The sequence below is a fragment of the Clarias gariepinus genome, chromosome 9 (genome assembly GCF_024256425.1).
Source record: "Clarias gariepinus isolate MV-2021 ecotype Netherlands chromosome 9, CGAR_prim_01v2, whole genome shotgun sequence".
Taxonomy (NCBI): domain Eukaryota; kingdom Metazoa; phylum Chordata; class Actinopteri; order Siluriformes; family Clariidae; genus Clarias; species Clarias gariepinus.
Genome location: NC_071108.1, coordinates 36,842,337 through 36,855,003, shown reverse-complemented (window position 1 = coordinate 36,855,003; position 12,667 = coordinate 36,842,337). Strand labels below are relative to the sequence as shown.

The 12,667-nt window shown below is 41.8% G+C and overlaps 1 protein-coding gene across 6 annotated transcripts in view; it reads left to right on the top strand.

Annotated features, from left to right (window-relative positions):
* LOC128529944 (NACHT, LRR and PYD domains-containing protein 12-like) overlaps positions 1 to 12,667 on the top strand; it is a 143,886-nt gene that overhangs the window by 58,481 nt on the left and 72,738 nt on the right. For all 6 annotated transcript variants that reach the window (XM_053503577.1, XM_053503581.1, XM_053503580.1 and 3 more), the window contains 2 exons: positions 1,921 to 2,094; positions 2,267 to 2,440. In XM_053503577.1, coding sequence (XP_053359552.1) covers positions 1,921 to 2,094; positions 2,267 to 2,440 — 348 coding nt within the window. The remainder of the gene's footprint in view (positions 1 to 1,920; positions 2,095 to 2,266; positions 2,441 to 12,667) is intronic.

The following is a 12,667-nucleotide window of genomic DNA, read 5'->3' as shown; positions in this document are numbered from 1 at the left end:
GTCTTCTTCCACAACAAACTGGAGGGAGGGGCCAGGAAATATAAGGATGAGTGCCGTGGTGAAACAATCCTTAAGATCCTTGAAGGCTTTATCAGCCTGGGGGTTCCATCAGAATGGGATCTTGTAGTTTCGAATGAAACGTCGATAAAAGTTAGCGAACCCCAAGAACCGTTGGAGTTCGTGTATTGATGATGGTACTGGCCAATCAGTGACTGCCTTCACCTTGGTGAGGTCCATCTGGATGCCTGCAGGAGGGATGAAGTATCCCAAAAAGGATGTGGAAGTGCAATAAAACTCACATTTCTCTGCTTTGATGTAGAGTTTATTCTCCAGTAGCTGTTGCAGGACCTGGCGCACATGGAACTTGTGCTCCCTTATGAGCGTGAGAATATCAAGATGTCATCCAGGTAAGCAAAGACGAAAACATTAAGAAAATCCCTGAGGACATCATTGATGAGGGCCTGGAACACCGCCGGTTGGACGGATGCGGTGGTTAAGGCGAACGGGACCACTAGATACTTGGAATGGCCGGTGGGTGTGTTAAAGGCGGTCTTCCATTCATCACCCTCCCGTATTCTGACAAGGTGGTAGGTGTTCCTTAAATCTACCTTGGTGAAGACGCGGGCATCCTGGAGAAGTTTGAAGGCTGATGACATCAAGGGAAGAGGGTAGCGGTTTTTAACTGTGATTTCATTCAACCCTCTATAATCAATACAGGGTCTGAGGGACTTATCCTTTATCTCCACAAAGAAAAATCCAGCCCCCGCTGGTGAAGAAGATGGACGGATGATCCCTGCTGTGAGTGACTCTTTTATGTATTGTCTCATGGCCTCTCTCTCAGTGCGAGGGAGGAAGTACAGTTGCCCCTTAGGTGGCAAGGTGCCTGGGAGGAGGTCAATAGCACAATCATAAGGGTAATGTGGGGGTAAGGAGGTGGCCCATGACTTGCTAAACACTATCACTGTTGGTTCCCAATCTGGGCAGAGTGAGACTGCAGCGTTTCCGTGATAGTTTGAAGTGTGTTTGTGATCTGTCTTATTTCCGTCTAGTGGGTGTCTAGGAGTGCTCCTTGGCTCTCTAATGCCCCCCTCAGATGAGCTGCTTCTGCTGAATCTATTGGGCCAGATTATTCAGTCAGGCTTGCTAGGGGGCGTGATGGCTCCAAGTGCAGGTAGGGTGAGCAAATGAAGTGGCGCTTATGAGTGCTTGTGAACAATGAAGCAGGCAAGGCGGTGGTTTTAAATACAAAATGCGTGGCTTGGCGTGTCGTGACATTTAAAGAAAGCTTACGACAGGGTGCCGAGAGAGGAGCTGTGGTGTTGCATAACATAACTTATGTAACTTATGTGCAAAAGTTACTAATAATAGTAACAGTAACTTATGTGCATAACATGTTACTATTTCTCTCTTATATTGAGCTGCCTACATAGTGAGCCCTTAGAGTAAGTGAGGGGTGATTTGAAAAGATTTGTCCATATGCCAGTCGCTGGTGTACACTGTGAAATAGAATACTTACACGATTGCTACACAGTATGTTACTGTACAGTGTCTTTTAGAATCTAAAATACGATTTAAAAAACATTCTTTCCCATTCTTTCAATTATTTTCACTTTATTTTCATGTTATTGTGTAGCACTTGTTAGCAGTACCAGCTTTATCATCTCTGCTTTTACGCTTGCTTATGGTCATCCTGGGATTCACGCTGCATGCACGTGACAATGTACGCCGGACATGAAATCTAACTTCAATGATTACACATGCGCGAATGCTTGTTCATATCTTTAAAAGTTTGTAACTCCAATGTTTGTTTATAGGGGACTTACTGTATTTCAGGCACAGACTTTTTTTCCTTTTGGTCTTGTCTGTGTGTGTGTGTGTGCTTGAAATCAGTGAGCTTATATTCCATCATTTCTCTTCCAGTCTGTATAACTGTAATCTAACGAAGGAGAGCTGTAGAGTTCTGTCCTCAGTTCTCAGATCAATCTCCTCCAGACTGAGAGAACTGGACCTGAATTTCAATAACCTGCAGGATTCAGGAGTGAAGCTGCTCTTTGCTGGACTGGAGGATCCACACTGTGCACTGGAGATACTGAGGTATACACACGTTTCTGTATGTGGTGAAGACTTTAAAGCACTGTGTACTGCTAAGGAAAAGTGTGTGTGTGTGTGTGTGTGTGTGAGTGTGTGTGAGAGAGAGAGAGAGAGAGAGAGAGAGAGAGAGAGAGAGAGCGATCACTGTTCTGATACATCATAATTTCTTTTACAGTCTGTGTGAGTGTTACCTGACAGATGAGAGCTGTAGAGTTCTGTCCTCAGTTCTCAGCTCAAACTCCTCCAGACTGAGAGGACTGGACCTGGGTCTCAATATCCTGCAGGATTCAGGAGTGAAGCTGCTCTCTGCTGGACTGGAGAATCCACACTGTACACTGGAGATACTGAGGTACATACACACACACACACACACACACACACACACACACACACACACACACTTTTCCTTAGCAGTACACAGTGCTTTAAACATCAAAACTTTTATTATAATTTAATTTGGTCACTTCAGGTTTCATCTACACAAAATAAAACACACAAAATATGAAGATTTGACATTATGGTCGCAGATGAGGACCTGTGGCCTACCTGTGCCTATGACAGGAGTAGCATTTGTAAGGTCATACATTATTTATGGGGACATCAGTTTAACTATGCACGAAAATGACTTTATAGTGTTTTTCTGGTAATATATTGCTGGTACTTAAAACAATACACAAACAAAGAGGATCACATGGTGTGTTAAGACACCTGTCACTTCATGGATGTAAAACAGTTTTAGAACATGTTAGCGATACTAAAACCGAGTAGAACAGTTCTTAACTAGCTTTGTAAAACATGACTTTTCCTGAAAAAAATATTGCCTTTGTTTCACTGAGCTTTCCTTATAAAAGTTACACCATTGTTTTAAACAAAATCTTGTTCACAGCATAGGATCATCAGCAACATTACACTTTAATTGCAATTTAATTGAAATCTAATTGCAGAAAACCCAACTATTATCCAATAGTTAATTCTGACTGTGTAATCTGTAATCTATACATATCTCTCAGTGTCACAAGTGTTAAGTTTTGGTATTGCTTCGCAGGGTCTTCATGAGAGTCAGTTTCATCATGGTGCTTGATGCGTTTTGCAAATGCACTTGACAATACTGTTCTTGCAAGACCTCTTCTAGAACAGCTAACCTTCATGTCATGATAGGTAAAATGGATGTGGTCAAGCATACCTAGACATGCTAAGCACATCCATCCTACCTGCCATACATGAACATTATGGAAATGATACATTTTTCCTTTAACATGATGGCATGCCGCCTCACTACAACAAAGATGTGCAAGCTTATCTGGATAAGAATTTGCAAGAACAGTGGCTAAGACAAAGAGGTGCGGTTGAGGCACCCGCACATAATTTATCACCTGCAGACTTTTCACCTGCAGTCCTATATCACCGAAAACCCACCATACTGCCTGTCTTTAAAGTATGTTTGGCAATCTCAATGGACACTTTGACCAAGGTTACCCAAGCAGCAGTTTGAAAAAGAAACTAATTATATCCAATTAAATAAAATTTTATTTGTATAGCGCTTTTAACAATTGTCATTGTCGCAAAGCAGCTTTACACAATTAAAAGAATTATTTAAGTCTGTATGGAATGTGAACGTGTATGAATCAAAATGATCAGATATTCCCTGATGAACAAGTTGAGGGTGACGGTGCTGAGGGAAAAACTCCCTGAGATGGTAATAGGAAGAAACCTTGAGAGGAACCAGACTCAACAGGGAACTCATCCTTATCTGGGTGATAACGGATAGCAGGGATTGATGTGCAGCCATACTGTGAGACTGGAAGTTCAGTAAAACAGATGTGTTTAAGGTAATATAGAGTCCAGTTCGTTATTGGACGCTCCAATCCTGAACTATCGAGTGACTGCAGTCACAAGTCCTCAGAGAACAGCTGTCAGCATCAGCCGATGCCTTGCGTCTTCGTGGAAAAGTGGAACCGTCCCCAGTGACCACACACATCCCAAGCATACCACATGGGGACACTGGGACGAAATCTCCAACCAGAAGTGGGACACTGGGACGAGTCAGACAGGTCCAGAGGGCAAAGGGGGTCTGGATCACTGGCAGCTCAGGAGCGACATGTATAGCTCAACAGAGAGACAGGTAGAGGGAAAAAGAGAGAGGGCCAGAGAGAGAGAGAGAGAGAGAGAGGAGAAGAGAAGGAGAGATAACAGTTAGGTCTGGTCACAGTCACATAATATATAATGTGAATGTATATTTAGTGTAAAGTGCAAGCAGGGACTCCGGCAGGACTAACTATAACAACATAACTAAAAGGAAGAGCCAGAAGGAAACACAGACACGAGGGGGAACTGAGATGAAAAACGGACAATCAGTTCACCGTCAACAAACCTGAGTGATCAATGAAAGTGGGGAGGACAGCATCTGAACATACCAGTTCACCATAATACTTTACGTCCATGAGTCCCCCAGATCTGTTCCTTTTTTTATGAATGTTTAATTTAAATAATTGAAATTTAAATTAAATTAATAATCTTTGATATGGTATTAGCAGGGCTCGTTTTTTTCTTTTGGGGGGGGGTGCATTCCGTTTATTATGGGAGTGTAAGGGCCATATTTCATTCTTGTGATTTGTTGTTATGTTTATCTTATTTCAGTTTATTAGTTAAGCATTAAGCATTAAGTATCATACTTATAATTTGTATTGTGACATCATTTCATGAGTTGTTCTGTGACATCATCCCACAGTTATGTAGTTTCATGTCTATCACGCACGTTAGTTGCTAGTTGTTGTTAAGACACGGAAGGATACAAAAAGGTGTGGAGCACACAAGCTTTTGACCGTGAGACAGTAAGCTAAAAGGAATACAGTAAAAAAGAGTTGTTGTAACTGTAATCTATCGAAGCTACAGAACACAGCAAGCGACTTGTCGTGACTACTATGGATTTATGCAAGAAACTGTAACAACCGTTGTACTTTGATGTTGAAAATAAACAAGAGAAAAAGAAATCAACGAAACATCTGGGGTCGTCAGTGAAACTGTGTAACAAAAGACACGCGTCAGAACTTGTGAATAACATGCACGTACATGTAAAGTCAAAAGCTTGTGGCTGCTGCAAAAATGAAGATAAGTGATTTAAGAGTGTGAACATGGAGTGAAGAGCGCGCATGCGATTTCAAAAACGCGCATCGACTGCCAACGAGCAACCGAAACCGAAAGCGAGAAGAGGACTTGCCTGCTTTAAATTTCACCATGTCACACGGCGAGGACAACATCGCTATCGTCGAATCTGAGCAGGTGATTGTGCTCGACGAAAATGATTCTCCAGACAAGCTTCACGAACTGAAGAACGCCAGAGAAGCGCTGCTAAATTACTTTATTGAAAGCAATGTAAAAGTGTGATCGTGCGCAAAGGATGAAGAGCGTGAAACCGATCAGCACCACTGGTTTCACCCTAGATTGACGCGCTGCTCAGAATTTATGGTAAGAGTAAAGTCATGGATCGCGGAAACTAGTAATCGCTTTAAGTTGCCCCAAACAGTTGACGATGGAGTTTCGCCAAACGACAGTGTGTCAATGCTGGAGCGCAAGACGCCCGCCCCCCAAAGGCACGGAAGCGTAACGTCAGCGCCATCCAAGAGGTCCTTAACGTCAGCAGCATCCGAAGCTAGACTAAAAATGGCAGAAGCCAACAGAGCAGCTTTGATGGCTAAAGCAGCAACCTTGAAAGATCGGCAGGCGCTGGAACTGGAGGAAGCACAATTAAAGGCTGAGGAAGAGCAATTGAAAGCACGATTAAAGGCTGAGGAAAAGCAAATGAAAGCATGATTAAAGGTTGAGGAAGAGCAATTGAAAGCACAACTAAAGGCTAAACAAGCACAATTAAAGGCACAAAAGGAAAGGCTGGAAATAGAAACGGCGCTTGCAATAGCCGATGCTGAACTAAATTCTTACCAGAACCGTAAAAAACAACATTCTGCGAGACGGAGCATGGTCGTCGAAACGAGTGGGGCATGCCCCCTCCGAACTGGAGCACAATGACCACTACGACCACAGTTCGGCAACGGAATACCTCGAACTGCCATCACGCCTCCGAGCAACCCACTTAAGCATGCCCGTGAGTGCCAAACCCATAATGTCAAGCACCCTAATGGAACGGCCTACCCAAGGTAACGATCACTCACTTTACAACACTGACATAGTGGAGCCTCAGGGTAGGATGCCACTTCAGGCAGATCTTACAGAAATGTTTGCGAAGAGTCAGAGGCAACTTTCCTTACCTACGCACGACGTTCCTTCATTCGATGGTGACCCTCTTGAGTTTACGTCCTTTGTAAGAGCCTTTAAACATGTCATCGAAACCAAAACTGATAGCAATCTGGACAGGCTGTTCTTTCTTGAGCTGTATACTAAAGGATAGCCTAGGGACCTTGTGACAAGCTGCCAGCTCATGCCAGACTGCACAAAGAAAATTACATGTCAGTTGTGCTCAAAGAAACATCCTCGCATGCTACACATTGCAGCACAAGACACAGCTCAAGCGATCGTAAAGGCTGACGAAACTGAACCAGTTAAAACACTGCCTGTTACAGTGAGTCATGAAACGAGCGCATGTACTGGGGCTGGAGATGACTGTATTCTCTCCATAGTACCTGTTAAAATAAAGTCCAAGAAAGGAAACAAGACAGTAGAAGTATACGCCTTTATGGACCCAGGCAGCTCTGCTACCTTTTGTACAGAGTCATTAGCAAGGCGATTAAACGTACAAGGTAAACAAATTGACATCATGTTAAGCACCATGAACCCGAGGAAACAAGTAGAAAGTTACGTGCTTACTGACCTAGAGGTTAGTGGTCTGTAGGAAAACACCTTTGTTGAACTCCCCAAAGTGTTCACACAAAAGAGTATCCCAGCCTCGGTGGAAAACATTCCACAACAGCATGACATTGATAAGTGGCCATACCTCAGCGAAGTAAAATTGCCTCAGATTAATGCTAGAGTTGAAATTCTCATAGGTAACAAAAAGCATAGGCTCCTAGAACCATGGCGAGTAATTAACAGCGGGCACAATGGGCCATATGCAGTAAAGACTGCTCTTGGATGGACCATAAATGGACCTCTTCGAGAGTCGGTTGAGGAAGGCACATGTGACAATGAGCAAGTGAGCGCTGCAGTCAACAGAGTTTCCATCGAAAGTGTAGAACAAATGCTGATACAACAGTACAACCATGACTTTCCTGAACGGAACTGTGATGACAAAGCTGAGTTGTCACAAGAGGACTATCAGTTTTTAGACTCTGTAACTAACTCCCTGCAGTTTACCGATAATCACTTCTACATTGGCCTCCCATTCAAAAAGGCAGCTATTCCAACGCCCAATAACCGAAGTGCAGCCATGCAGCGCGCACTGAACCTCAAACGGAAGTTTAAGAATAACCGCTCCTTTCACAAAGAGTATTTAAACTTCATGAACGACATGTTTGAAAAGGGTCATGCAGTCAAGGTCCCCACACCTCACCTAAGTCGACAAGATGGGCAAGTGTGGTATATACCTCACCATGGTGTATACCATCCTCAAAAGAAAAAGCTAAGGGTAGTCTTTGACTGTGCTGCCAGCTATCAGGGAATATCATTAAATAGCGAGCTTCTGCAGGGACCCGACCTGACAAACTAACTCATTGGGGTGCTCAAACACTTTAGACAAGAGGAAGTTGCCATGATGGCAGATGTGGAAGCCATGTACTATCAGGTTAGAGTTCCGGAAAAGGACACAGACTTGTTGTGTTTCCTATCGTGGCCGAATGGAGACATGAGTCAGTACTTGGTCGAGTATAAAATGGTCGTTCATTTGTTTGGTGCAAAATCGTCTCCAAGCGTAGCTAACTTCGCTCTTAGGAAAACAGCAGAAGAAAACCGCAGCAATGCATCTGCCGAAGCAGTCAACACAGTACTTAAAAACTTTTATGTAGACGACTGCTTGAAGTCCTGTAGTCATAGTCGAGCAGTTGCGCTATATAGTAATCTCACCAAACTGTGCGCAAGTGGAGGGTTTCACCTCACCAAGTGGGCAAGTAATAGTCGTACATTACTAACTTCCATCCCTGAGAGTGAAAGAATCAAAGACATGAGGGACTTAGATTTGAGTAAAGACGCACTCCCTGTTGAGAGAGCTCTAGGGGTGTTGTGGTGTATTAATTCAGACACACTCAAGTTTAAGATTAGTTTAAAAGAGCGGCCTGTAACTAGAAGAGGAATCTTATCAGTCACTAGTTCAATTTATGACCCCTTAGGCTTCCTTGCACCAGTCATACTGCCAGCTAAGATCTTAATGCAGCAGTTGTGTAAAGAGAGACTCACTTGGGACGATGACATTCCCGAACAATATATAAAAAGATGCAGGGCCTGGCTACAAGAGTTGCATCAATTGTCTGAGTTTAGTGTAGCAAGATGCGTAAAACCAGTTGACTTTGGAGTTCAACTACAGCACAACTTCACCACTTCTCAGATGCAAGTAAAATGGGATATGGAGTTGTCTCATATATTAGGTTAGTAAATGCTGATGGACTCACACACTGTGCATTCATGATGGGGAATTCTCGCGAAGCGCCCTTGAAACAAACTACTATCCCCCGAAAGGAATTGACAGCGGCAGTGGTTGCTGTGAACAACGACAAAATGTTGAAAGGTCAACTGGAAATAGAACTGCTGGACTCTGTGTTTTGGACCGACAGCCCAACTGTCTTGAGATACATTGTTAATGAAAAACTTCGCTTTAAAACCTTTGTCGCTAACAGAATCTCCATCATACGAGAGTCCCCCAGGCCACAGCAGTGGAGGTATGTCAACACTTCAAAAAACCCAGCTGACGCTGCTTCCAAAGAAGTTTCCTGTGAAAGATTCATGAAAAACAACAATTGGATCCATGGTCCCCCCTTTCTTAAAAAAACAGAGAGTAAATGGCCTGAGAACATTCATGATCTGTCAACGAAAGAGGACAACATTGAGATTAAACACTCAGCCTCAGTGAATCTCATAAAGACTACAGAGAGCACAGATGCCGTGAGTAAATTGATTAACTATCACTCTGACTGGTATAAGCTAAAAAGATCAGTTGCCTAGATTCTTTGCGTTAAAGACATGCTTAAACAGAGAACAAAAAGGATTAAGGGACAGGCAAACAACTCAATAACAGAAAACCATAAGTCTCTAACAATTAAGGACTTAACAATGGCAGAAAACAAAGTTATTAAGTTCGTTCAAAATCAAAAATTTAAAAGACGAAATTTCAATGTTACAAAAGGGTAATGCATCCGTAAAAAGAAACAGTTGTCTCTCCAAACTAGATCCAGTACTGCAGGATGGAGTGCTAAGAGTTGGAGGACGTCTTGGTAGGTCTGCAATGCCTGAGCATGTAAAACACCCTGTCATTATACCCAAAGACTCACACATTACAACTTTAATCTTAAGAAACACTCACGAACAGGTCGGACATTGTGGAAGGAATTATATGCTTTCAAAATTGCGTCAGAAATACTGGATTCCGACTGCAAATTCCCTTGTGAGAAAGTTTCTGTCCAGTTGTGTGACATGTAGAAAGATCAGAGCAAAGAATAGTGAACAAAAAATGTCAGAACTGCCACGTGATAGAAAAACACCAGATCACCCACCGTTCACTAACGTAGGGGTAGACTATTTTGGACCCTTCGAGGTCAAACGGGGTGGAAGTAATGTTAAAAGATATGGCGTATTGTTTACTTGTCTGACAACAAGAGCCGTGCACATTGAAGTCGCGCAGTCATTAGATACAGACTCCTGCTTAAATGCTATTCGACGCTTCATGTGCAGAAGAGGCCAGGTGTCAGTTATGAGGAGTGATAATGGAACAAACTTCATAGGTGCTGAGACTGAATTGCGTAAAGCTATCCAACAGTGGAATCAGTCAAAAATCGAAGGCGTCCTCATTCAAAAGGGGATACAATGGATATTTAATCCTCCTGCCGGGCCTCTTTTTGGTGGAAAATGGGAAAGGCAGATAAGATCAGTTAAAAAAATCTTGAGGTCCGTACTAAAAGAACAAACACTAAATAATGAGAGCTTGCATACATTCCTGTGTGAGGTGGAAGCTATAATAAATGACCGTCCCCTTACCACTGCTACAGATGATCCCACAAACCTGGAGCCCCTGACACCTAACCACCTGCTGCTGATGAAAAAACAGCCAAACTTGCCTCCTGGACTTTTCAAAAAGAGGACATTTACGCACGTCGCAAGTGGAAGCAAATTCAATACCTTGCCGACCTATTCTGGAAGCGATGGGTGCGTGAATACTTGCCCTTGCTTCAGGAGCGCCAAAAATGGTCTCAGGTAAGAAAAAACCTCACGATCGGAGACGTAGTTCTAATAATCGATGAGTCTTCTCCAAGAAATTCATGGGTCGTCAGACGGATCACGAAAGTGTTCTCTGATATAAAAGGACTTGTGAGACGTGTGCTGGTCAAAACTAAAACTAGTACCCTGGAAAGACCCATCGATAAGCTGTGCCTCATATGTGAAATGGACTGTTAATTGCCTTATAAAGTAGTCATGTTCCTTTCATTTGGTACGCAACGATATGAATACCTTGAGTTAAACCGTTAAAGGGGTCATACAGCACTACATGCACTATTTTAAGCTGTTTGGACTGAACTGTGTGTTAGGAGAGTGCGTACACAACCACTCTACGATGATAAAGAGCCGCCCAGTGGTTTTCTTTTCGTTTATTACAGTAACATCCCCCTTCTGAAATCAGGCCAATCACAAATGCCTGTCGATGTGACGCCACACCGACAGAGGCCGCTCCTACACAAGTTGTTTGACACTGGTGTTTTAGCAAAGACCCGCCCCGAGTGAGAAGAAGCTGTCGGCCATTGTTTTTTCGCCGCTGGAGCAAAATGGCGCCTAAGCGAGTGTTGTGTACAGTAGTTGGGTGTAATAGCGAACACAGCAGTCGTCATTCACTACCTAGGGTTAGTGACCTAGGGTACCTACCTAGGGTTAGGTATCTGAGCCACTGAGGACGCAGTGGCTGAATTTTTAGTTTTTAAAGCTAACGTCCCCGCTGATTTACCTAAATGCGTTCATGTTTGCGATAATCATTTTTCACCGTACTGCTTTATAAACGTGGGTCAATATAAAGCAGGTTTTACTAGGAAGCTGCTCCTAAAAATGGATCTGTACTAACGCTTCGTGTTCCTGCTTCATCTTCACCAGGCTCAGTGAGTGTGATTTCTTTTACTATGACTCTTTGCAGATCGCCTTTTCTAATAATCACGATGAATGCGGAGTGTAAGTTAACTTATACTCTCATAGAACATGGTTATGGCTTCTTCTCTATGACCGCGGTGAAGTTGGTTTTATATTGGACATTCGCCACACATTCAAGATTATCTCATCTGTTTATAAAGAAATAAATACCCCAAAACGACAATTCGCATATTTTCTTACTTTCTTAGTAGACAGAGAAGCTATTACAAATAAATGTATTTTTAGATTTTCTCCTGTTACAGCCTGCTGGACCTAAATCTTTCAGAAACACTGCTTACCGCCGCTTTATAGCGATGGAGTCACTAAGGGACCGTCTAAAAAGTGCATGACCAAGACCCAACCGTACAGAAGAATACAAAATTACACAGAAATACCTCACAGGACATCAAACATATTACACTGTTAAGCTATAGTATGGATTATTTGTATATTTATTTATTTGTTTAATTGATTAATAATTATTTTAAGGTACATTATGAAACAAATGATTATACAGACAATTCCTGTGCCAAAAAAGAGATTTTGTTAAATGAGAGTCGGGTGTGTTTTATTATAAAAATAATAATAATAATAATAATTGGAAAGGTATGTATAAAAATGAATGCACTTTGGTACAGTCTAATATGAGTTGCAAAAAATGACAATTAAATAAAAAAGATTCAATAACTTTTTTGCTATAGAAATTTCACATGTAAAATCAACTGTACTATAATTTACTTTATCATTGCTAATAACTACAACCATTCACTTTGCAATATTCAGTTTGATAATTTTTTTTATTATTTTTTTACATAAAAAATATTAATTTTCAATAGCTTTTTCGTTAAGTGGATTACACATGTAAAAACAGTTGTACTATAATCCACCCTTTTAATGCTAATAACTACAACCATCCTCTTTGCAATATTCAGTTTAAAAAATTTTGTATTAATTTTTTCCTATAATGTATATTCATTTTCATTTTTTAAAATTATGAATTTTCAATAGCTTTTTCTTTAAGTGGGTTACACATGTAAAAACAGTTGTACTATAATCCACCCTATCATTGCTAATAACTACAACCATCCTCTTCGCAATATTCAGTTTGATAATTTTTTAATTAATTTTTTACATAAAAAATATGAATTTTCAATAGCTTTTTCGTTAAGTGGGTTACACATGTAAAACCAGTTGTACTATAATCCACTCCATCATTGCCAATAACTACAACCATTCGTTTTACGATATTGCATTACCCACAAAGCACTGCCCGCACTGGACTACACTTCCGTGGCTATACCCCACGTGTCAC